Source organism: Vicia villosa, linkage group LG1 (assembly GCF_029867415.1).
Source record: "Vicia villosa cultivar HV-30 ecotype Madison, WI linkage group LG1, Vvil1.0, whole genome shotgun sequence".
Classification (NCBI taxonomy): Eukaryota; Viridiplantae; Streptophyta; class Magnoliopsida; order Fabales; family Fabaceae; genus Vicia; species Vicia villosa.
Window position 1 is genome coordinate 227,574,970 of NC_081180.1, and position 26,925 is coordinate 227,601,894.

General features: G+C 35.0%; 3 protein-coding genes and 1 pseudogene across 3 annotated transcripts; 1 reads left to right on the top strand and 3 right to left on the bottom strand.

The window, feature by feature from the left end:
• Nucleotides 1–3,555: 3,555 nt before the first annotated feature.
• LOC131623297 (uncharacterized) lies at nucleotides 3,556–4,160 on the bottom strand. The gene has a single exon (XM_058894298.1). The coding sequence runs from the start codon at nucleotides 4,058–4,060 to the stop codon at nucleotides 3,614–3,616; it is 447 nt and encodes a 148-aa protein (XP_058750281.1). The 5' UTR covers nucleotides 4,061–4,160; the 3' UTR covers nucleotides 3,556–3,613.
• A 620-nt stretch (nucleotides 4,161–4,780) lies between these two features.
• Nucleotides 4,781–7,827, bottom strand: LOC131623303 (uncharacterized). The gene is made up of 9 exons (XM_058894304.1): nucleotides 7,593–7,827; nucleotides 7,374–7,501; nucleotides 7,247–7,294; nucleotides 7,038–7,151; nucleotides 5,799–5,867; nucleotides 5,642–5,698; nucleotides 5,413–5,553; nucleotides 5,226–5,306; nucleotides 4,781–5,110 (listed from the first exon to the last, which is right to left on the bottom strand). The coding sequence occupies exons 1-9, from the start codon at nucleotides 7,723–7,725 to the stop codon at nucleotides 5,054–5,056; spliced, it is 828 nt and encodes a 275-aa protein (XP_058750287.1). The 5' UTR covers nucleotides 7,726–7,827; the 3' UTR covers nucleotides 4,781–5,053.
• Nucleotides 7,828–22,903: 15,076 nt separating this feature from the next.
• LOC131596170 (uncharacterized) lies at nucleotides 22,904–23,683 on the top strand. Its single transcript, XM_058868759.1, has one exon. It carries the CDS (start codon nucleotides 22,904–22,906, stop codon nucleotides 23,681–23,683), a length of 780 nt encoding a protein of 259 aa, XP_058724742.1.
• A 773-nt stretch (nucleotides 23,684–24,456) lies between these two features.
• LOC131596176 (protein SHI RELATED SEQUENCE 2-like) lies at nucleotides 24,457–25,464 on the bottom strand (annotated as a pseudogene).
• Between the last annotated feature and the right edge of the window lie 1,461 nt (nucleotides 25,465–26,925).

Sequence of the window (26,925 nt, forward strand, 5' to 3'; positions counted from 1 at the left end):
TCATTCTTCACACTACCATTATCGGATGTATAGCCACCCCAGTGGTAGTGCCAGCACGCTTAGTCTCTTGTCCTCTTGCCTTGCCACGCTTTAAAGTCTGGGGTTCGAATCCCCCTCGCCCCAGACTTTTGGTTTTATTTTTTAAACATTCCAAACATTTGTTTTCAAATATATTTTAACCTTTGCATCTTCATTACAAGCCACGCGCGTGGCTCAGTTGGTAAAGCTTTTGGACTTGAAACCAAAAGGGCGTGGGTTCAAGCCTTGGCTGGCCCATCCCTTATTTTTTTTATCACTTATTTTCTTTGGTTTTTTTACACAAACTTCATTTAATTAATTAACTAACCAAATTAATTCATTTTTCATTCATTTTTTACACACTTCTTGTTTAACACATATATTTTAAGAATATCAAAAAAAAATCATCAAAAAATATTTATTTGATACATTTTTAAATAGGTTTAAAATGACTTATTTTTAAGTATTTTAATACTTTTAAATATTATTTTTCATTTGATTTTCAAACTTAATCACTTGTAAATATTTTTTGAGCAAACCCTGATCATCTAAGTGTTAATTGAAGATAATCTTTTTGTTTATCTTGATTAATTTGACTCCTTTCAAAATTCAAACCGATTTAAAACAAGCGATCGCGATTCTTTTCAAAGACGATAAACCATTTCTTTTTGAAACTATTGATTAAATCTTTTTAATTGATCAATTGATTTTCAAAACGATGTGGGGCCTCTCGAATATTAGAGAGTATAAGACTCACTCCTTTTTTCCTTTTTTACAGTTTTTCTTTATACAGAAAACTCTTTCAAAAACAAAAACTTTCAAACAGTTTTTCAAACGACGCGTCTGTAAATAAAACAATCAACCATGTTTTGTAAATATACCACGGGCCTCCATGTAGGTATAAGTCCCAAGCCCCTTTTGTACATACCCATTCCTGTACATGAAATTAGGTATTTCATTGTACACACACATTTTTGTACATATCTCAATCTGTTTTTCTAAACTTTGAGTAACAAACCAAAAATGAAGGTTTTTCTTTAAATCTTCCCAAAAATATACCACGGGCCTCCATGTAGGTATAAGTCCCAAGCCCCTTTTGTACATACCCATTCCTGTACATGAAATTAGGTATTTCATTGTACACACACATTTTTGTACATATCTCAATCTGTTTTTCTAAACTTTGAGTAACAAACCAAAAATGAAGGTTTTTCTTTAAATCTTCCCAAAAATATACCATGGGCCTCCATGTAGGTATAAGTCCCAAGCCCCTTTGTAAATACCTGTTTACTTAGCTTTGAATAAACTCAAATGGGCCTCTCCCCGAGTATGAGTCCCGAGCCCCCCGTGTATACAAATGGATCATGCTTACAGGTATATTTCCTTCATAAACTCCATTATATACACACACCTTGTCATATATATGTATAACTGTTCATATTTGTTCATGTACTTGTTCATGTTTGTTCGTACTTGTTCATACTTGTGATTGTGTTATATGCTTGTTCAACTTAGTACAACACTAGGTTCCCCATAGCCTCCTATTGGGCTTCGTGCAAGAATCTCCCTAGTTTAGGTTAGGACATAGAGTATGGTTTCCCGGTGAAATCGCTCTAAGAGCTCAAACCAACTATACCACGCCTCCCCTTGGGCTTTGTACAAACGAGTGTCCCTCCCATAGCCTCCTCTTGGGCTTACAATGCAAGGACCCTGGATTGTCCCTCCCATAGCCTCCTCTTGGGCTTACAATGCAAGGACCCTCGGATAGCCTCCTCTTGGGCTTCGTACAAGGACCCACGGGCTTCTTATAAGCATCCCAAATATCCAAATCAGATACCCTAGGAGATTAGACATTTATCATCTCTATGATAGGAGTATCTCTTCTATATCATCACAAACAATCAATCAATCAAACTTTTTTGCCACAAGTCTGGCTAATCAATCAAACTTCTTTTTGCCACAAGGCTGGCTAATCAATCAAACCGTTTTGCCACCGTACTAGCTGATTAATCAAAGTTTTTGTCACAAGGCTGACTTCATTGAAACTTTTGCCACGAGGCTGGCTGATTAATCAAAACTTTTTGTCACAAGGCTGACTTCATTGAAAGTTTTTGCCACAAGGCTGGTTAAACAAACAAAAAAAAAATCAAACAGATGTATGTGATGATATAGATTAGATACATCGAGCATTTAGATGACATTTGTCTATTTTCCTTTGCTTCCACTAGCATAAGTGGGAACTACGATTGCTCTGACTTTCTCAACATCCCTTTGAGAATACGTAGGCACAAGGTCGTATCCTTGGCGAGCAAAACTTCTCCCTCAAACCATTCAAACCTTAGCACCCGTAGACCCCGAGCTACAGATGCTCTGATTCCCTCTAAGGGATATGTATGCAGAGGATCGCGATGATCTTTGCGAGCATAATCAAACAAACACCTTAGGTCCCACCTATTTCACAAGAACCTCTCAATAACATGGAATGAAAAACAAAGCAAAGAAACCTATAGAGTACTATAGATACGTTGGGTGCTAATACCTTCCCTTCGTATAACCAACCCTCTTACCCAAAGATCTCTCCCCCCACTTTTAGGTTATTGCAGCTTTTTTCCTTTTCCTCCTTTGGAAACAATAAAAAGTTTGGTCGGTACAAAAGGAAAATCATTTTTTGAGCACTCGAGCCCAAAGAAGGCATCAGGTGTCTCATCCCGAAAAAGGACAACGATTTTTCCCCGCGACAAGTACCAATAAATATGTGGCAAAGAACCAACATTTTCAAATCCATGATGTTTAATAATTATAAATATTTATAAATATTATTAATAACTATAAACATTTATAAATAGTTTGTTAATTAAAATAAAAAAAGTATTGTGGTGATAGTGACCCGTGAAATAATGATAGATTTTGATTAAACATGTAAATTTGAAAAATTAAATTAATTCATTATAAAATAAATGATAATTATATAAATTTAATTTTATTAAATAATAAAGGAAGGAGAGAGAAAAATAAGTGAGAAGAAGAGGATAGAAGTGAGTTTGAAGGAAAAGAAAAAGTTTTAAATAATTGTTATGGTTTTACCAGGTGGATAAAGGAGTGTTTCAACAAAATTTGAAAAAAAAGATGGTGTCACTTAGATGAAAGGAATATTTTAATTGGTTATTACAATTTCATTTAGTCAATTTAGTCAATTACCATAAAAAGCTTTTGTAGTGTAAATTGGTTTTTTTTTTTGTTTGTGAAAGGGTATATTAAGAAGAGACTAAGCATGTCTCATTTTTAGGTAGATAGTTGAAGTCAAGCCAAATTACTTGCACCTTCTTCCCTTGAATCATCATCATCCATTTTACAAACCTTTACTCTTTGTAATGAACATTGAAAGTTTTCCTCCTTGCAAGAATTATAAAGATAGTTCTTTTGTGGTTTTACTTTTATTCATGATTCTACAAGAACCATCATTAATTAAATTTTACAACTAGATCATACTCAACATCAAATCATTAAATGATCCATTTGTCACAAGACTCAAAAAGCTAATACCAAACTAAAACAAACCAAATGTTATAACCTCAAATTAAGGATACTATGTTTTTCAATCAAGATAACTAAACGGATTCCATATCACAAACGAAAACAACAAAACATGAGGCAACACAACAGCTAAAAAAGGATTAAGTTCTCTACCCAAAGGTTTCCTATAAAGCCTCTTCCTAGCATAACTCTTCCTCTCTTCATTTCCCCATTTTGCTTCCTCAACTCCCTTAGCAAGAATCAATGGTGGAGGGTGGTGGTATGGACACTTTGACCTCCAAGAAGTTTTGGGAGAACCCAATATGGTGAGCCTTTTGAGGAGGAATGAGAGTTCCCATTTTTGGAGAAGAGATGGGTTTGAGCAGAGGATTGGAGGGTAGTCCCAGTTGAGGTAGCATGGGATTTGGGTGGCGATGAAGAATTGAGAGTGGAGAGATGGGGTTGTTGTGGGGGTTGTGAGGATGTGGGTTAGGGCGTGGAGTTTTTGCGACCATGTTGTGTCTTCCATGGTTGTTTCGTTGGAGAAAAAGAGGGAAGGAAATGAGGCTGAGAATTGCACAGACCGGATAAAATTTGACGAGGATGTGTATTTTACATTTATGACCTTTTATTGTTTAGAAGGAGTTCTTGCATTAGAAATAGGTGTTTATTTATAATTTAATAAATTGTTGTGAAAATATGTATAAGCTTGAATCGTTCTTACAATTTATTTTTAAATTTATATAAATTTTGGAGTTCTTACAATATTACTTTGAAGAAAAAACTTATTCTAAATTCAGAAAATGGATGATCCACCGACAGTATTAATCAATTTTACACTATCAACCAATCACGATCATGTATTCAATTACATTACGCTTTTATTTTCAAAAAAAATTATTGACAGGAAGAATGTTGATTTTCGATTGGATGACTATTTTAAAACTATTTTACCCTGTCAGTACATATCAATTAAACCCTTATAAATTATAAGTAAATTTACAATACTAATGAATTGTTAGTTTTATTTTTTCTATTATTTTGTCAAGCAATTATTTGTTTCTCTTTTTCTAATTTTTTACATTTATTTTTCACATACTAATAATTAGACAATTTTTTAAAACTCTTCATAATTTTTTTTTATATTATGTAATAGTCTCAAAACGACTTATTATAATATAAAAAATTATCAACTACTATAATTGTTTTCTTAAAAGCCACTCCCTCCGTTTCATAGTAGATATGATCATTTTGTTCCTTAGGAAAAAAAAATTATCATTTTGTTAAAATATTTGAAAGTAACGTAGTCATCAACAAACTAACCACTGTCTTGAGCAATATAGAGCACCCAAGCATTACATGCAGTTTTACCTATCTAGTTTTATTTAGAGAGTTCAATGTCTAAGTGTGAAAAAGTTTCATTTAGAGAGTTCAATATCTGAGTGTGAAGTCAGTCACTATAGAAACAGTCCTAAGACATCTTCCAGTCGGAAAATAAACTTGTGTCCCCAGCGATTATGATTTATGATGAAAACAACATCCAGGCGCTCATTAATGGAAAGGTGATTATAGCAGATGCCTGAAAACATAATCGCATGATCAAAGAACGACACCACAAGTTTATAAAGAACAGTTAAATCTTAGCTATCTAAATAATTTAGATTTGATAGGTAAACCGAAAGCATTAAGCTTACCACGAAGAAAACGAATTCATCATTTGCAAGAGAAGCAGTCAATTCATTTCTCTTCATAACATTTTTTATGGAACTTTGAAGCTACACATACAATTAAGATGAATGGCCCATCAGATCTTAGCAATCTTTTCTTTCACATATATCTATCAAATATTAACCAAAAACAAATATATTCTCATGCACAGACCTGATGGTGATACTTTTTGGTCATTGAATAGCATCTCTTCAAGTGATCCGTAGCTCTTGAGATGAATGACCCTACTATAGGTCTTTCACCAAATACAAATGATTCCATTGCCCGAAGATCATCATGGAGGCTGTTAATAAACTAAGGAACAAACAAATATATGAAAAGAGCCTGAGAAATTATGATTTGGGACATATATGAATGTTTTCAAACGGAATAATTAAATTACCTTCAAGAATGTGCATCTTGCTAAACTCGCTTGCCTTTGAGCCTTTAGAGCCCTCGTCTTTACACAAAAAGAAAGTAAATGACAAGCACAAAAAACACAAATGTAATTTTGTTAAGGTTTCCGGAAAAATTTATATAAGAGGATAAACTTTACATACTTTGGCAATGTGAAGAGCCTGCTCAAGATGCTGAACTTGAATCCACTGTTCAGTCACAATGCTACTCATCTGAATGAAAAAAAATGAATAACATCAACTAATGCAAGGATCTATGAATTATTTCAACCCAGGCTCAAATTAATGAGTAGAAAAAAAATGTTAAATTGCATATAAAATAAACAAATTCATAGTGGACATCTATATCAGCTGAAACCTGTGAGCTATAATATAGTAATTACTAGATCAAAACAGATTATATATACTTCTAAACAGACATTCTTTCTTGTTATATGGATCATTGTTCATCCATTTGATACACATGCCCACCCGTGCTTATCAGTTGTTGGTTAGCTAGGAAAGGTCGAGTAACAAAATTCGTTAACAACATCATAGTTAATTTATGGCACAAATCACTATTTTGCCTTATCATACACTCTTAAGGCTCAACAACTCATACTCAAAGAACAGATTACCAACAATATGTGACATAAAACCCCCCACAGAGAAAATGATACAATACATAAACTTGTAAACCAGATTAATCTTGGAGCATAGACAAGAACTCCTTAGAATGATCAAGTATTTCTAGAAATTTTTCAAAGATCCTCAGTAGATTACTTGCAATTCCTCTCTCTATCTCTCTCAACACTAAAATAACTTTCACGGATCCTCCCTCTACAGTAGCTGTTCCGTGCACAAAATTCAACGACTATATTGAATATAGGATTTATAGCATGTTTGGATTGGCTTTTGGAAGACCCAAAATCAATTCTAGAGATGTAGAATTGATTCTGGGAGATTTTGAGGTGTTTGGTTTATCAAAAGTAGAATTGATTCTACTTGAAGCTAGAATTTGTAGCTTTTGCCTCCAGAATTGATTTTGAGTGATTTTTATACTGAAATTTATTGCTCAACTCACTTTTACATAAATGTATCCAAACATAAATCAATTTTGCTAAACTCAATTTTGTAAAAAAACAATTCTACTAAACTCAATTATGTCAGAATCAATTCTATCCGCCGCCAATTCAAAAAACTATTAAGGATACAATTAAGTATATTTCATTGCTTAGAGTACAAATTATTGAGAAATCATCCATTTCTATAACACACAAAAGGATTTTGAATTCCCCTTATATTTATATACCAATACCACAGTAACCACTATAAACAAAATATGTAGAACAAAAAATCTCAGTTCATATATGAAGAAAACAATAACATAGATAATGCACAAACCGTTTCAACTCTTGAAGTAACTTCTTCCATTCTCTTTTCACCATCTTCGGCTTTAGATTTCAAAATATGGAGATCAAAGTTGTTCTTTCTCAATGCAGACCAAAGAAGTTGTACCTATGCATTTCCACACCTATTCCTCAAATCAGTTGAACTTTCAATTAAATCACAAAAATCAATTTATACAAACAAGTAACAGTGAATTCAAATACCTCTTCTTCCAAAGCTTTAAGTCGTGTCTCGGCATGCAATGAATCATCCTGCAAAATAGATCAATGCATTGTTCTCAAATATAATCAAATCAATTTTAGTAAAATTAGGTTAGAATTAGGGATAAACCTTCAACGAAGAGAGAGTAGAGTTCAGATGCTGAATTTTCTCCGCCATTTCATTCATTCGCTTTTCGGATTCTTCTATATACAAATCCCTTTCTGTTACCTTTCGATTGGTTTCTTCGAGAACCGATTCTGCATTCAAGTGATTCAGTTCAAAGTGAAATGCGACGTAATTTGAATGATAGGATGTGAAGAAGAAGAAGAGTGTTGTTTGATTGATTACCTAAGTGAGTGATTTTGAGGTTGATTTGGTTGATCTGAGAGGTGAGGTGATCGTGATCGTTCACCGGAAGGGAATTGTGGAGAAGAAAGAGAGAAGAGAAAGATAAGAAGAATATAGCAATGGAAGGAACCATTGCGAATGCGAATGCGAATGCGATGGTTTTCGCATACACCAACGACCCTTCTCTGCTTTGCACACTCTGCAATTGCAAAAACCAAGTCAAGACTCTCTCTTCTTTTCTCTACTGGCTTAAACAATTTTGCTTTTAAATTTTTTTTTTTTTACTTTTAATCAGTGTTTTAAAAATCGGACCGACCGGTCGGACCGATTGAACCGGGAATTGGTGTTTGGTTCAATAGCTGGATCGGAAATGTCATTGAACCGGTGTGAACCGCTAAAACCGGGAAAACCGGCGGTTTTTGTGAACCAGTGGTTTAAATGTATTTTTTAATTTTTTAAATTTTTTTTATTTTAAAAAATTAAAACAATGCCATTTTAACTATTTTAAATAAAAATTAAAATAAAAAAATAAAAAAATAAAAAAATGTTGTAACGGTTGATTTTGTTACTGATAATTTTGATATTGAGGAAGGAGATTCCAACGTTGAAACAATTTTTCTTTTATTGAATTAAATATAATAGAAATGAAATTATTTTGTTATAAATTATTCAATTAAACTATGTTGCGATTAAACTTTTGTTTATATTTTATAATTATGTGCTATTTGATCGTGTGTGATACCTATCTATAAAATTTAAATTTAAATTATGAACTTGTAAAATTTTTTATAATATGATGTTTTCAAAAAATTTAAGTACTAGTTATATTTTGTAGGGACTGAATCATCCGGTTCGACAGATTTTATACCTATATAATTTTGTTATAACGACCGGTCTATTCAACCGAGTTATCCGGTTTAACCCGGTTTAGTCATGTGGTTCGACCATTGACCCAATCGTTCGACCAATAAACTAGTGACCAAGTACCCTCACCGGTTGGATGTCCGGTCCGGTTTTTAAAACACTGCTTTTAGTTTTGCAATATTTTCGGTCAGAATATTTTAGTATCGTTAATTTCTCAATGCACCCCATAGATCTCTTAGCAACAATGTGAATTTTTTATTTTGCCTCATACTTTTATAGATGCACATCCGAAAGTATCCTTATTTTGCAAGAGTTAAAATAGAGTGTTCCGTAAATATATTTACGGAATATTATGTTATCTTATGGATTTTCTCAATTAATCGGGAAATTAATTTGGGATTTTACCAATTAATTTGGGATTTTCCCAACTTAATTGAAAAATTAATTTGGAATTTTTTTAATTAATTGGGAAAAAATTTTACTATGTTTTAACGCTTATGTTGCATCTAGTTAATTAATTTGGGATTTTTTCAATTAATTGAGAAATTAATTTAAAATTTTCCTCATTAATTGAGAAAATCTCAAGGTAACAAAATATTAATCAAATCATACGGAACAAAATAACGTTAAACAAAAAAATGGGTGCTTCCGGAGATGCATCTACAGAAGCACGAGAGTATTTTTGGCAATTCGATGGTGCGTGAGAGACCCATGGAATCTAGTGAGAAATCTTTAATAAAATCAAATTTGAATATTTCCTTGTTAATATTTGAATTAATATGATGATATAAATCATTATATAATATTATACTAAAATAAAAGGTAGAAGAAAGTATGATTTTTTATATGTTAGAAGAAAGTATGATGATATCACTAATGTTTATAGCTTTCAGGTGGCATGTAACGTGATGACGTGGATATAACATCTTACACATTATTTAAGTCTCTTGATAAGATTTACCATATTTGATAGAAGGGGTATTATATGATTTATATTAGTAGTATTGTTATTGTTAGAAGGGTAATAATAGAACTTATATTATTAGTATGGGTATTGGTGCTTTCATCCATGTACTCAAATCCTCCTATAGATTATTCTTATCACACACCTTCATTTTCATACTACTCCACCATAGACACCACTCCTACCACACAATTCTTTCCATCATTTCCATAGGAACTTTTTACACTTTGTTACATTCATGTTGGATCATCATCACCAAGTTTGTATCCAAACCATGGGGTATTCACCACATCCACCTAATCATAACCCATATTCATTCTATTCATCATCTCCTTATCCATATTACTACAATAATTATCATCAACAATTCTAGCCAACAGACACCTCTTCCACAATTTGTCATCAATATCAAACTCATTCTAAAAATAGAAGAGATTTTGATAGGTCTCTCAAAATGACTCATCCCTTTTTTAAGAAAAACTCAAAAAAAAATATGTTTATCCTTTTGAGAAAACAAAATTGGCGACATTTTCATTGATTCAGTGTGCACGAACCACAAAACCTTCTTCCTTTTTTACCTTCAAGCTACAAACCATCTATGGCGACCAAACCTTGAGTACCTATTCTCTTCCAAACGACTACGTTCGATTCCAGCAACAACCCTCTACTCGCAACTCTCCTTTTCAACCTCCTCAAAATCCCAACTTTCAACTACCCAGTAATCCCAATCGATGGAAGATTCAGAGGAACCCCCATAATGGGCATCCAAACCCTAATCCCAATCACTCAGAATCATTCGTTTTTGCGGAATCAGAGAATCTTCAGATCCCCGAAGCCATTCTCAACACCACTCCCTCTCCACTTGCTCTCGCCGCTGACGAATCCCTAGATTCCGACGACCACATGCAATACTCCGTTTTCCATAAAGAAATCTCTCTCAACACACCTCAAGTCGAATTCGTTCATACCATTATCCAAGATGTCTTCTCCCTCGATGTCGCCGAAGAAGGCGAAGACAAAGACACCCCCCTCGAGCCTATGTCGCCAGCGCTTGGGGACTCGTCTTCTCCACTGCTAGAGCCACCTGATTCAATCATCGTACCACTTTCACCGCTGCAGGGTTCAAAGGAGTCTTCTACGACAAATTCAGGGTTTCTTATTGGCGATCTTCAGTTATACAGAGAGGACATCTCAGAGGATGAAAGTGAGGGGAAGGATGTTGAAGAACCGGAATCGAGTCTTCCTTCTCAAATCGATATTCTTATGTTTTGAATGGGAAGTTCACGTGGAAAGTTCATCATTTCAGTTTGCTTAAGGATATGGTTAAGACTCATAAGACAATGAGTCTGGTTTTTCCTGCTGGGACAGTAACCAAGTTTTTTCAGATTTTAAGTCCAGGTCTTGGTTATGTTTGTGTAAAGAATTGAATCGGCGGTGAGTCTTATGAAGAGGCCAGAGATGAAGAGCAGAAGTTGTTTACGCCTCATTCACTTCTGTCCAAAATAGACAAGTCTATTGTTGGAATTCCTGTATTGGCTCAGAAGCTTATTGTTAGAACAAGATTTGTTCTGATCAATTATCTTAGTTTTGATGATAACAATAATATGAATTTTGCTTAAGATAATATGGTACTCTAATCCAATGCAATTTCCTTTTCAGGAAATATATAAAGAGTATGCATAATTCAGCGCTCAGAAGCTTTGTCTCAAGGGTTCAGCATGCAACATCAGAACATGGTCTGGCAAGACATCAGAAGATGGTCGAAGCAGAATCAGAACATGGGTCTATGGAAGCATCAGAAGAACATGAGATCAGAAGCACTGAAGTTCTGATGGTATCACGCACAGAAGCACTTCAAGGTCAGAAGATCAGAAGATGCTTTGCACCAAGCTGTTTGACTCTGATGATATTCAAACGTTGTATTCACAAACATCATATCAGAAGGAAGTACATGTGGCAGGCTACGCTGACTGACAAAAGGAACGTTAGAAGCTATTAAAGGCAACGTCAGTAGACACAGCGTGAACAAGGCTCGAGGTAGTTGACAAAAGCGTATAACATTAAATGCGATGCTGTACGGAACACGCAAAGCATTAAATGCACTCAACGGTCATCTTCTCCAACGCCTATAAATATGAAGTTCTGATGAGAAGCAAGGTTAACGATTCTGAACAAAACAACTCATATTAACTTGCTGAAACTCTGTTCTATTCAAAGCTCAGAATCTTCATCTTCATCAAAGCTCACTACATTGCTGTTGTAATATATTAGTGAGATTAAGCTTAAACGTTAAGAGAAATATCACAGTTTGTGATTATAGCTTTTAAGAAGCAATTGTAATACTCTTAGAATTGATTACATTAAGTTGTAAGGAACTAGAGTGATCGTGTGGATCAGAATACTCTAGGAAGTCTTAGAGGTTATCTAAGCAGGTTGTAACTAGAGTGATCGTGTGGATCAGAATACTCTAGAAAGTCTTAGAGGGTATCTAAGCAGTTGTTCCTGGAGTGATCAGTGTGTGATCAGAAGACTCTGGAAGACTTAGTTGCTGACTAAGTGGAGAACCATTGTAATCCGTGCGATTAGTGGATTAAATCCTCAGTTGAGGTAAATCATCTCTGCGGGGGTGGACTGGAGTAGTTTAGTTAACAACGAACCAGGATAAAAATAACTGTGCAATTTATTTTTATCGGTCAAGTTTTTAAAGCTACACTTATTCAAACCCCCCCTTTCTAAGTGTTTTTCTATCCTTCAATTGGCATCAGAGCGCCGGTTCTAAGGTGCAAGCACTTAACCGTGTTTAGAAAAGATTTAGGAAGAGAAAAACGCTTCAGTAAAAGATGGCTGATGAAACTGCAAAGTCTACATCTACATCTGGCTCTGCTGAGCAACACAACGGTAACAATGGTTATACTAGACCGCCGGTATTTGATGGTGAAAACTTTGAATACTGGAAAGATAAACTGGAAAGTTACTTTCTTGGTCTAGATGGTGATCTATGGGATCTTCTGATGGATGGTTACAAACATCCGGTAAATGCCAGTGGCGTAAAGCTGACAAGGCAAGAAATGAGCGATGATCAGAAGAAGCTTTTCAGGAATCATCATAAATGCAGAACTGTTTTGCTGAATGCTATCTCTCATGCTGAGTATGAGAAGATATCTAACAGGGAAACGGCCTATGACATATATGAGTCCTTGAAAATGACTCATGAAGGAAATGCTCAAGTCAAGGAGACTAAAGCTCTCGCTTTAATCCAGAAGTATGAAGCCTTCAAGATGGAGGATGATGAAGACATTGAAAAGATGTTTTCAAGATTTCAAACTCTTACTGCTGGATTGAGAGTTCTTGACAAGGGATACACCAAGGCTGATCACGTAAAGAAGATCATCAGAAGCTTACCCAGAAGATGGGGTCCTATGGTGACTGCATTTAAGATTGCGAAGAATCTAAATGAAGTCTCTTTGGAAGAGCTGATCAGTGCCCTGAGGAGTCATGAAATTGAACTGGATGCAAACGAGCCTCAAAAGAAAGGTAAGTCTATTGCATTAAAATCCAATATCAAGAAATGCACTAACGCTTTTCAGGCTAGAGAAGAAGATCCTGAAGAATCAGAATCTGAAGAAGAAGATGAACTGTCCTTGATCTCCAGAAGGCTAAATCAACTCTGGAAGAACAAGCAAAGGAAGTTCAGAGGCGTCAGAAGTTCAAAGAAATTTGAACATGGAGAATCTTCTGATGACAGAAAATTTGACAAGAAGAAGGTCATGTGCTATGAATGCAATGAGCCTGGACACTTCAAGAATGAATGCCCAAAACTTCAGAAGGAAAATCCCAAGAAGAAGTTTCATAAGAAGAAAGGTCTTATGGCAACCTGGGATGAGTCAGAAGATGATTCAGACTCTGAAGATGAGCAGGCTAACTGTGCGCTGATGGCGACAGAAGATGACGGATCAGAATCTACATCAGAATCAGATTCTGAAGAGGTATTTTCTGAACTTACTAGAGATGAGTTAGTTTCCAGTCTAACAGAACTTCTGGAATTCAAGTCTCAGATCAGTCTCAAATACAAAAAGCTGAAAAAGCTATTTGAATTTGAAACGAAGAAGCTTGAGTTGGAAAATTCTGAATTAAAAGAAAAAGTTTTAAAATTATCCAATAATGTTGGATCTCCTTCCAATTCAGAAAAATCCACTCCTAGTCTAAACCATATTCTGAAAGAATATGATTTAAGTTTCAGGAAGTTCTTATCTAGAAGTATTGGCAGAAGTCAGCTAGCTTCTATGATATATGCTGTGTCTGGAAACAAAAGAGTCGGCATTGGTTTTGAGGGTGAAACCCCATACAAACTTGAACCTGTTGATGAAATGAAAATCACATACAAGCCATTGTATGATCAGTTCAAGTATGGCCACTCCCATGATATTAGGCACACTTCACATGCTCAAAGTTTTCACATAACACACACCAAAAAGCATGTGACACAACCTAGGAAATATCATGAAACTCATATTAAGAATTATCATGTTGTTCCTCCTTCTGCTTACAATGTTAAACCCAAGTTCAATCAGAACTTGAAAAAATCTAACAAGAAAGGACCCAAGAAAATGTGGGTACCTAAGGATAAGATTATTCCTATTGCAGATATCCTTGGCTGCAAAAAGGACAAAGCACAACATGTCGTGGTACCTGGACTCTGGATGCTCACGACACATGACAGGAAGAAGGTCTATGTTCCAAGACCTGGTGCTTAAGTCTGGAGGAGAAGTCAAGTTTGGAGGAGATTAGAAGGGCAAGATAATTGGCACTGGAACTATAAAGTCTGGTAACTCTCCTTCCATTTCTAATGTACTTATTGTAGAAGGATTAACACATAACCTCTTATCTATCAGTCAATTGAGTGACAATGGTTATGATATAATCTTTAATCAAAAGTCTTGCAAGGCTGTAAATCAGAAGGATGGCTCAATCCTATTTACAGGCAAGAGGAAGAACAACATTTATAAGACAGATCTGCAAGATCTTATGAGTCAGAAGGTGACTTGTCTTATGTCTGTTTCTGAAGAGCAGTGGGTCTGGCACAGAAGATTAGGTCATGCTAGTTTGAGAAAGATTTCTCAGATTAAAAAACTGGATCTTGTCAGAGGACTCCCTAATCTGAAATTCAAATCAGATGCTCTTTGTGAAGCATGTCAGAAGGGCAAGTTCTCCAAACCTGCATTCAAGTCCAAGAATGTTGTTTCTACCTCAAGGCCATTAGAACTCTTGCACATTGATCTGTTTGGCCCAGTCAAAACAGCATCTGTCAGAGGGAAGAAATATGGATTAGTCATCGTAGATGATTATAGCCGCTGGACATGGGTAAAATTCTTGAAACACAAGGATGAGTCTCATTCAGTGTTCTTTGATTTCTGCATTCAGATTCAATCTAAAAAAGAGTGTAAAATCATAAAGGTTAGAAGTGATCATGGTGGTGAATTTGAGAACAGATTCTTTGAAGAGTTCTTCAAAGAAAATGGTATTGCCCATGATTTCTCTTGTCCTAGAACTCCACAGCAAAATGGAGTTGTAGAACGAAAGAATAGGACTCTGCAAGAAATGGCCAGAACCATGATCAATGAAACCAATATGGCTAAGCATTTCTGGGCAGAAGCAATAAACACTGCATGCTATATTCAGAATAGAATCTCTATCAGACCTATTCTAAATAAGACTCCTTATGAATTGTGGAAGAATATAAAGCCCAACATTTCATATTTCCATCCTTTTGGATGTGTGTGCTTTATTCTGAACACTAAAGATCATCTTGGTAAGTTTGATTCCAAAGCACAAAAATGTTTCCTTCTTGGATATTCTGAACGCTCAAAAGGTTACAGAGTATACAATACTGAAACATTGATTGTAGAAGAATCAATCAATATCAGGTTTGATGATAAGCTTGGTTCTGAAAAACCAAAGCAGTTTGATAATTTTGCAGATTGTGATATTGATATATCAGAAGTTGTTGAGCCAAGAAGCAACGCATCAGAAGCAGAGCTTCTCAGAAGAAAAGAATCTGAAGATCAAGTATCAGCTTCTCTGGAGAATCTAAGCATTTCTGAAGAACCATCTGTCAGAAGATCATCCAGACTCATTTCTGGTCATTCAGAAGATGTCATTCTTGGAAAGAAGGATGATCCAATCAGAACAAGAGCATTCCTTAAGAACAATGCAGACTGTCAATTAGGTCTTGTATCTTTGATCGAGCCAACTTCTGTTGATCATGCTCTAGAAGATCCAGACTGGATAATTGCTATGCAAGAAGAACTGAATCAGTTTACAAGGAATGATGTTTGGGATCTTGTTCCTAGACCAGATGGATTCAATATAATCGGTACAAAATGGGTCTTCAGAAACAAGCTCAGTGAGAAAGGTGAAGTGGTAAGGAACAAAGCCAGACTGGTGGCTCAGGGTTATAGTCAGCAAGAAGGGATTGACTATACAGAAACCTTTGCACCAGTGGCCAGGTTAGAATCTATTCGTCTATTAATTTCATTTGCCACTCAACATAACATCACTCTCTATCAGATGGATGTTAAGAGTGCCTTCTTAAATGGTTATATAGATGAAGAAGTTTATGTCCATCAACCTCCTGGTTTTGAAGACTCTATGTCTCCTAATCATGTTTTTAAACTAAAGAAATCGTTGTATGGATTGAAACAAGCTCCCAGAGCTTGGTATGAACGCTTAAGTTCTTTCCTTCTGGATAATGGTTTCACTAGAGGAAAAGTGGACACTACTCTCTTTTGTAAAACCTTTAAAAGGGATATTTTAATTTGTCAAATATATGTAGATGATATTATTTTTGGAACATCTAATGCTACACTTGGAAAGGAGTTTGCTGAGTCTATGCAGGCTGAGTTTGAAATGAGCATGATGGGAGAACTCAAGTATTTCCTTGGAATACAAATAAATCAAACATCAGAAGGAACGTATGTTCACCAAACCAAGTATGTGAAGGAACTTCTGAAGAAGTTTAATCTTCTAGACTGCAAAGAAGCCAAAACTCCTATGCATCCAACATGCATCCTAGGTAAGGATGAGGTAAGTAAGAAGGTAGATCAGAAGTTATACAGAGGTATGATTGGATCTCTTCTATATTTGACTGCTTCTAGACCTGACATTCTGTTCAGTGTTTGTTTGTGTGCTAGATTCCAATCAGATCCTAGAGAATCTCATTTAACTGCTGTTAAGAGAATTCTAAGGTATCTGAAAGGTACTACTAATGTTGGCTTAGTTTACAGAAAATCTAAAGAATACAACTTAGTAGGATTCTGCGATGCTGACTATGCTGGAGACAGAATTGAAAGAAAGAGTACTTCAGGAAGTTGCCAATTTCTTGGAAGTCATTTGATCTCCTGGTATAGCAAGAAGCAAGCAACTATTGCTCTATCAACAACAGAAGCAGAATATGTCGCTGCTGCTGGTTGCAGTACACAGATGCTCTGGATGAAGAGTCAGCTAGAAGATTATCAGATATATGAGAGTAACATTCCTATATTCTGTGATAATACTTCTGCTATATGTTTATCTAAGAATCCTATTCTTCATTCAAAAGCTAAACATATTGAGATTAAACATCATTTCATAAGGGACTATGTTCAGAAGGGTGTTCTATCGTTAAACTTTGTGGATACAGACCATCAATGGGCTGATATCTTTACAAAACCCCTGGCTGAAGATAGGTTTAAGTTCATTCTGAAGAACATCAGTATGGATTTATGCCCAGAATGAGAAGATGAGAAGTTCTTATGTATGAGTATCTTCTGAAATGAAAGTGGATTATTTTTTAATCAGAAGTTCTGATTGAAATCTTTTAGAAATTATGATTCGGTTATTACTAACGTTTCATTGTCTAAGTTGATTCAGAACCTCTTTTAAAGCAAAACAGCTGTAACGTTTTATCTCGGATGGTAAACCTGTCTTTACTGTTCATGGATAAGCGCGCGTGCAGTTGAAGGGACGCCGACCATAGGTAACTGTGCGTATCTTATTTTTTGTCAAAATCTCTCTCCCGTCTTGTCATGTAACATTAATTGTTTTTCACCATTTTCTTTATTGTACTTTTTCATTTTTGTCTATTTAAATCCTCCGTTCCTTTGCATTCCTCATCAAGTTTTCTCTCTCTCTCCTGTTTTTTCTCCTGCTCAAACAAAGTTTTTCTTTCTTTAAAAAATCCTAGTTCAAACCTAGCGTTCATCTTGAATCCTTTGTCTGGATCTCTTAATCTTGCTCTAAGCCTGTTGAAGATCTATGACTCAAAGGCGGCAGATCTATGCATATCTCGGGATGGCTCTCCTAATACCTCTCAAGTCAGACCTCTTCTTTGATGTTGTTATCAACGTTCACCCAAAGACAGAAGACTTTCTTGAATTATGGGAAGAGGTTAAGAATGATATTCTTAACTTCTATGTTAAGAGAAAGCCCCGTTTGCAACAGCAGTTCTCTGTCTGTGAACTGTCCCTCTCTTCCTCTTTGGTCTCTTGAATCTCTCCTACAGTGGAGGTTCTAGTCTGGAAAGACAAGAAGACCACAGGGATTCTTGATGGGTTGACACAGAATGTGTCTTGCTAGGGTTTTGTTTTTAATTTTTGTAGTCATTTCCTCTTGGGATGACTTTTTATGTATTTGCTAGGAATGTTTCTCATCTTGTTAAACATAAGAACCTTTTGTAATATCTTTTGATTATCAATGAAAAGTTTCTTTGTTTTTACATTCCAGTGATTTTATTTGTCGTTTTATACATTTGAATCTTTTGAAATATTCTTTTTGATGTTATGACAAAAAAGGGGGAGAAGATAAATGATAAATGATTTGATTAATCTATCAGTTGCTGGGTAAAGCTCCCACACATTTACTAACAAGAACTGCAAGTTCTATATGGTTTAAGTGTTTTGCAGGTATAAAGAAGTGAAGAGAATCTTCAAAGCAAACACAAGAAGCAAAACCATAAGAAGCGTTATTCTGTAAAAAGAATAAGCTTATGGAAACTGAAGCAAGCTGAGTGCTGTCAAGCTTCAGAATCAGAAGCACTGATAATAGAATTTGATCCATATTTGTCTATTTGTTCTGACAAAATTCTATTTGCTCTGATACATTATTTTAGCCTATATGGCTCTGATACATATCATGTGTTCTAATATACATTTTATGTTCTGACTCGTTCATGCTGACTTTTGTCGTTTAGTTTTGTTCTGTAACATTTCAGGATGTAGAGATGCTCTGATGATGCTCTGGTACATTCAACAATGTTCTGATACAAATCTAGCATGAAGTGATGTTGGTAGAAATTCAAAGCTCTGAAGCTATCCGAGGGAAGCAGAAATCAGAAGCTGTGAATGTTCTAAAGATCCAGAAAACTCAAGTTCTGAAGCTGTCCTAAATGGAAGCAGAAATCAGAAGCTGTGAATGTTCTGAAGATCAAAGAAATTCAAGTTCTGAAGCTGTCCTAAATGGAAGGAGAAATCAGAAGCTGTAAATGTTCTGAAGATCAAAGAAATTCAAGTTCTGAAGCTGTCCTAAATGGAAGCAGGAATCAGAAGCTATGAGTGTTCTAGGGATCTAAAGAAATTCAAGTTCTGAAGCTGTCCAATGGAAGCAGAAGTCAGAAGCTATGAATTCTCTGAAGACAGAAGCTTATGTGATCGTCTCTACCGAAATAATCAGGGAAGTCTTTTATTAAATTTCTTCAAGTATTTATTTCAGGGGGAGATTATTTATCTCAGGGGGAGATTGTTAATCTCAGGGGGAGACATATTCACATGCTTATGCTATAGCTGTGTAATTTGTCTTTTGCCGACTGCTCTTTCTGATCGCAAATTCATATCATTTATATATGTTTTTGTCATCATCAAAAAGGGGGAGATTGTTAGAACAAGATTTGTTCTGATCAATTATCTTAGTTTTGATGATAACAATAATATGAATTTTGCTTAAGATAATATGGTACTCTAATCCAATGCAATTTCCTTTTCAGGAAATATATAAAGAGTATGCATAATTTAGCGCTCAGAAGCTTTGTCTCAAGGGTTCAGCATGCAACATCAGAACATGGTCTGGCAAGACATCAGAAGATGGTCGAAGCAGAATCAGAACATGGGTCTATGGAAGCATCAGAAGAACATGAGATCAGAAGCACTGAAGTTCTGATGGTATCACGCACAGAAGCACTTCAAGGTCAGAAGATCAGAAGATGCTTTGCACCAAGCTGTTTGACTCTGATGATATTCAAACGTTGTATTCACAAACATCAGATCAGAAGGAAGTACATGTGGCAGGCTACGCTGACTGACAAAAGGAACGTTAGAAGCTATTAAAGGCAACGTCAGTAGACACAGCGTGAACAAGGCTCGAGGTAGTTGACAAAAGCGTATAACATTAAATGCGATGCTGTACGGAACACGCAAAGCATTAAATGCACTCAACGGTCATCTTCTCCAACGCCTATAAATATGAAGTTCTGATGAGAAGCAAGGTTAACGATTCTGAACAAAACAACTCATATTAACTTGCTGAAACTCTGTTCTATTCAAAGCTCAGAATCTTCATCTTCATCAAAGCTCACTACATTGCTGTTGTAATATATTAGTGAGATTAAGCTTAAACGTTAAGAGAAATATCACAGTTTGTGATTATAGCTTTTAAGAAGCAATTGTAATACTCTTAGAATTGATTACATTAAGTTGTAAGGAACTAGAGTGATCGTGTGGATCAGAATACTCTAGGAAGTCTTAGAGGTTATCTAAGCAGGTTGTAACTAGAGTGATTGTGTGGATCAGAATACTCTAGAAAGTCTTAGAGGGTATCTAAGCAGTTGTTCCTGGAGTGATCAGTGTGTGATCAGAAGACTCTGGAAGACTTAGTTGCTGACTAAGTGGAGAACCATTGTAATCCGTGCGATTAGTGGATTAAATCCTCAGTTGAGGTAAATCATCTCTGCGGGGGTGGACTGGAGTAGTTTAGTTAACAACGAACCAGGATAAAAATAACTGTGCAATTTATTTTTATCGGTCAAGTTTTTAAAGCTACACTTATTCAAACCCCCCCTTTCTAAGTGTTTTTCTATCCTTCACTTATTCAGGTTCAAGGTGAATTTGAAGAGTATCCTAATGCGAACCGAATGCATTGCACTGCTTGCTTAGTCGATATGTTGAATTCGTTTGCAAATGAGTTTCCAAACTGTGATGAAAGTATTGCTAGAGGATCTGGTTGGCAGAAATTGGGAGCATATATGAATCTTGGAGCTTATTATGTTTGTGGAATTCCTATTGCTGTTATGTTGGGTTTCGGGTTTGAGTTGAGAGGAAAAGGACTCTGGATTGGTATACTTGTTGGTGCCTTCTGTCAAGCCCATTTGCTCTTCCTTATAACAAGTTTCACACACTGGAAAAAACTGACAACTAGAGAAGAGGCTAAGTTGCATTGAATTGAAGAGGAATACCAAAAAAAAAGTGTTCCTCTGGATCCTACAATTGAAAATGAAACTTCTAGTCAAAATATTTTGTTTGGAAAAGGGCAGCCTAGCTCTTTAGCCAGTGTTTGTTTTTTACTTGCTTCTGTAATGATGGAGGATGCATCGGTTTGTTCGAAGGTGTTGAGCGCATAGGTGACTAAACAACTTTTGAAATTGTTAGGCCCTGGTAATGATGACCTTGTTAGAGATGAAGCAGCTGGTGCTCTTAAATATCTATCTTCTTAGTGCAAAGAGGCGAGGTGAGAGATAGCCAGTTCTAATGGCATTCCTGCTCAAATCAATGCTACCATAGCTCCTTCGAAAGAATTCATGCAGGGCGAGTGTGCTCAAGCATTATAAGAGAATGCTTTGTACGCTTTAGCAAATATTTCTGGTGGTTTGCCTTATGTCATATCTAGCCTTGGTCAAAGCCTTGTGTCATGCTCTTCTTCGGAAATTAAAGTTGTTGCAGTTGATTATACTCGGTGTTCGGCTGTTGGTGTTTCAATTCTTAGACTTGGGGGACATGTTGTTGATGCTGTAGTGGTTATTACGTTATGCATTGGTGTTGTTTTTCAAGCTTCAAGTGGCATAGGAGACCAAAAGCAAATTCTATTTGAGAGTCTGAGAGATAATATGCCATGGTACTCAGTGTATGATCCTTCCTCGATAAGCAAGGCGGTTGTTTGGTTCAGTCAGAGTGAATGGAAATATAAAAATAAGCCTATTCTTGTGGTTACTCAATGGGATCCGGGAACAATATCTCCACTCTCATATTTATTTTTGAACCTTGAGGACAAGGTTCAAGTGAACCCTGTGGCAATGATAGAAGGAGTATTATATGATTTATATTAGTAGTATTGTTATTGTTAGAAGGGTAATAATATAATTTATATTATTAGTATGGTTATTGAGCTTTTAGTAGTGTTTGGGCTTTTATTTTATTATTAGAGATTTTCTTTATAGACTCCCCTATGGGGAGAATCTCCAGCGAAAACTCAAAAATACACCTACTTCGGAAATGCATTTCTGAAGTAATATTTTTTCAGATTTTCCCAGAATTCGGAGATGCATCTTCGAAAAAAATTGGGATTTTGGTTATTTCGGAGATGCATATCCGAAACACCAAAAAAAATGGGATTTTGATTCATACGGAAACGCATATCCGAAAAAACCCTCCAAAAAATGATCAGAGGTTTTTTCGGATAAGCATATCCGAAAATATCCCAAAAATTAAAATTTTTTGGAATATTGATTAATTCATATATTATAAAATTGATATAATTTATATATTATAAATAATAATAATGATAATTATACGGTTGATATTTCTATTCTAATTTCAATAAAAATTAATAAATACTAAAACTATAGCTAATACATAATAATTATGATTATATAAAAAATAAATACATTAATAATTATTCAGCAAAATTTTAAAATAAGAGAAATCAAATAAGAATAAAATTATTTACTATTTTATTTATATTTCAATATAAATTTCAAATTACATAGTTTTTCAAAATAATAAATAAAAATCAAAAATATAAAAATTATTTTAATAATTAATTATGATAAAAAATCATTTTTCATTTAGTTTAAAAAAATTAAAAGAAATTTTTTTCTTAATTTTATTAAATGAAAAATAAATTATATATAAAAGAGGAAGTGTCAGCGTTGATGGGAAGAGGATGAGGGCGACTGAAGAAATCGGTGTCAGCGTCGCTGCAACTTCGCAGCGTTGATGGTACTGTGCACACGGTGGAGACGATTCAAAGCGACGGGGAGGATGGTGAGTTACTATCTGGTTCTACCAGTGGAAAGAAGACTGTTGAAGCTACTCGGAAGGCAAAGCAAACTGAAAACCTAATTCCGAAGGCGAAGCAAACTGAAATCCCTAATCTATAAACTGAGCCAGACAAGAAGGATCCACAACGGAAGCTATGGGTTAATGTGTTGAGTGATAATCGGAATCCGGCGAAGGGGCTAACAATGGAGTATATCGCACCTAAGGTTGTAGATGGTGAAATTGAAATTGAAATAGAGGAGAAAGATATTGAATCAGAGCTACTCTATTGGGATTCGACGCTGATTCTTTATGCTCTTGGAGGAAATATCAGCATGAATATGCTTAAACACTTCATGGAACGTATGTGGAGCTTTGTTCAACTGCCTGAAATGGTGTATCATGAAGAAGGCTATTTCGTCTTGAAATTCAGATCACATAGCGACAAAGATGAGGTGTTGATGAAAGGTCCCTACACATTGAGGAATATGCCACTTCTAATCAGGGATTGGACACCAGGGTTCAGTCTAAAGGAGGATATGCTGCGAACTTTTCCTATTTGGGTGAAGTTACCTCATCTGCCATTGCATCTATGGGGAGTTAGGAGTCTTAATAAGATAGGAAGTGCTTTGGGAAACCTGCTGGTTACGGACGAGTGCACAGCTAGCAAAGCTCAAGTGTCTTATACTCGGATTTTGGTGGAAGTGGATGTTTCTCAAGAGATGAAAGAAGTGATTACTATTAAAGATACTGAAGGTAAGAAGCTACAGCAAATGGTTGAGTATGAGTGGAAACCACTTTTTTGTGATCAATGTCAAAAGTTTGGGCACAAATGCACACCAAAGATTGTAAGAAAATGGCAACCAAAGCCCCCAGAACAAGTGACAAAGCCAGTACAAGAACCTGAGAATCCCCCAGCAAAGAATGTAGTGACAACACCTATGCATGAGAATCCCCCAGCACAAAAAAATAAGTTATATATTTAATTTTATATAATTCAAAATTTACTTATGAAATCAGAATGTTTTTAATTTATATAAGTTAGTAAAATAATTTTTAACTTTAAAATTGTTTAGGAAATTTGAAAATTAAAATAATTTTATGTAAGTTAGAATTTTTTTAATTTATATTTGTTTATAAAATGATTTTTTATAACTATAAAATTGTTTTTGAAAATTAGTTTATAAAATAATTTCTTTTATGTATCATAAAAAAATAGAAAATAAATATCTTTATTATTATTATTAATTTTTTATATAAAAATAAAATGTAAATTTAAATATTTATTAGGTTAATATTATTATTATATCTTGATATATATTTAATAATATATTTTAATTAATACAGTTAATTATACTATTAATTGTATTGATTCACCTTGATTTTAATTTTTTAATAATTACATAATTTTTTCGGAAATGCACATCCGAAACATTCCAAGACCAAAAATTGAAATATTTCGGATATGCATCTCCGAAGGCACCCCCTCTCTCAAAAAAAAAAAAAGTTAATTTCGAAAATGCATCTCCGAAAACACCTTTTTTTTGTGTTTTCGGAAATACATCTCCGAAAACACCTTTTTTTTAGTGTTTTCGGAAGTGCACTTCCGAAATCAACTTTTTTCAGAAAAAAAGTGATTTCGGAGATGCATCTCCGAAATATAGGGGCATTTTAGAAATTTCACTATGGGTTTTCAAGAAGGTAGGGGGTCTTTAAAGAAATTCTCTATTATTATCCATTAAAAATATTATATAATGTAGTCACATAGAGACATTTGAAATCAATCAAAGAAATCAAATTTTTCTTTATCTTTTATTTTAATTCCCTTTACTTTTAGTTTTATTCCCCTTTAATGTAGAAAACCCTAATTTCCTAATTTTGATAGGAAACTTCCTGTCAATATTCTCCTCTTTTTTTCATGCAATTCTGAAACACAAGTCATTATTACTCTTTCCATTTCCATTACTTTCAAGTTGCAATTCTGAAACACAAGTCATTATTTCATCTTTTCCATCAATAACACCTTGATCATAAACAAACCCTTTAGACATATGCCCATTAATTCCATCAATAACACCTTGATCATAAACAAACCCTTTAGACATATGCCCATTAATATTCATTGTAGCCAAGTAGCTCTTGTAAAGAAAGTACCTTGGTGACAAGAGCTAGTTATATTCAAGCTTAAATTTCTTATAGTAGCAGCATTAAATCTTGACCTATGAGAGGTAGCCGTAACATTATCTTGAGATGATGACGCCATCAAAATCTTATGCTTCTTACTTCCAAAAGAACCAACACTGTCACCACCACCTTCAGCCATCACCACTTTATTCCAGTCTCGCCGCATCGACGTAGGTGTCCATGTGTTCCTCACGTAAGTTCTACAATCAAATCCTCGACCTTTACAACAAGTCATGCATCTTTTAAAGCTACCATCTTTCTTATCTCTATTTCCACAATCTTGACACACCCTAAATTCACCATTCTCCGCACAACATGTAACACCCTTCTAAATTTGGCAATATAATACCATTCTCCTCGACCTTTACAACAAGTCATGCATCTTTTAAAGCTACCATCTTTCTTATCTCTATTTGCAATATAATACGAAATAAATCAAATAACACATCCACACAAGGGTGACCTTCATAAAAACTTCATACATAAACGTCCTGCTCTGTAACACAGGTTCTAAAAGGTTTATAATTCAATTGCTTCTTAAACACAACAACAATATCATCACTTTACTCGTAGCTGAATTCATAGTTTAAGAACATCATTAAAAACTTCATAAAACATCATTCATGACCTCACCGTTCATGTTTCATAAACCAAACGTCATAATACTATAAAAGTACTTCATGTTAAAAACAATTCAAAATGAACATATAGTTCCAAAACACACGATCCCAACCCCGATGTTACGTATCAGAGAAAGCATTTCTTTATTCTAAACAAGCGATAAAAAGGACTGCACAAAGCTATCCTCTAACTTCAGCGGACTACTCCTGATTACCCGCACGTTACCCACGTAAAGGCAACATTCAAATAGAAATGGTGAGTATTTCATAATTATTATATAAGACATAAGGAATAAATATAGTAGTGGTACACAAATAATCAACAACTACACATATACCGATACAACGTTTCCTCGGGCTTCACATACTTACTCACATATGCTCATCATCATCTATTCACAACATCATCACACAATTCAATCACAATCATCATTTAAATCATTCACATCACAAATAATCAAACATCATCCAATCATGCAATGTCACAAACAATGCAATGCAACACCAATGGACCAATTGTCCTGCAAACATCACTGGACTATGAATGTATGATGCACAACTTCACAACAATCAAGTTCCATGCAAATAGCCTTCTAAATCCATCTAATGCATTTATTAAATTCTGGAAAATTACTCAAAAATTATTATAAATCATAAGCTTCCATAATCTGAAATAATTTTTCAAAAAATAACATTTTTCATCCCAGTGGTTCGCGCTAAGCGCCCCCTGCCCGCGCTACGCGCGTTCATTATGCTTGGACCCTTGTTTTCCTTTCGGTAGCGCGCTAAGTGTGCTCTGCGATTTCCGTAGAAAAATCTTGCAGTAACTGCCTTATACCAGTCAAAGTTTTCCCCCAAAAAACCTGTTTTAATCATCATTTCCCTACGATTTAAGGCCTATTAACCTAGTTATAACATGTATTAGTCATTACAAACATCAAATCACATTTGTTCATCACAACTCCAATATCCATCATCAAATCTTAGACCTTCAAATTCATAAACATGGTGGATTTGACTCTAGTTCATGTCATCATTCACCAATTCCTCAATTAACAATATCACATAACATGCAAACAACATAATCCAAACAATCATCGTCATAGTTCATCAAGATCATCAAATTCATCATAAAACCCCAGTACACAACCCAACCTACAATTATCAATCCCTTAAGAAAAATATAATTAGGATAACCCCCTTACCTTAGATTATTAGCTAGCTTGTATCTCTTCCCAAATTGTACGGTTGATTCTCCTTCTCTTCTTCTTGCCCTAGCTCTCTTGCTTTCATGCTTCTCTAAAAATTCTACGATGAATGAATATTCTCTTCTTTTCCTCTATTTACTTAGTTAGCTTTAGAACCTCTAATATGATATTCCTGATATGCCTTCACTAACTCCCCCTCACATTATCTCTTTATCT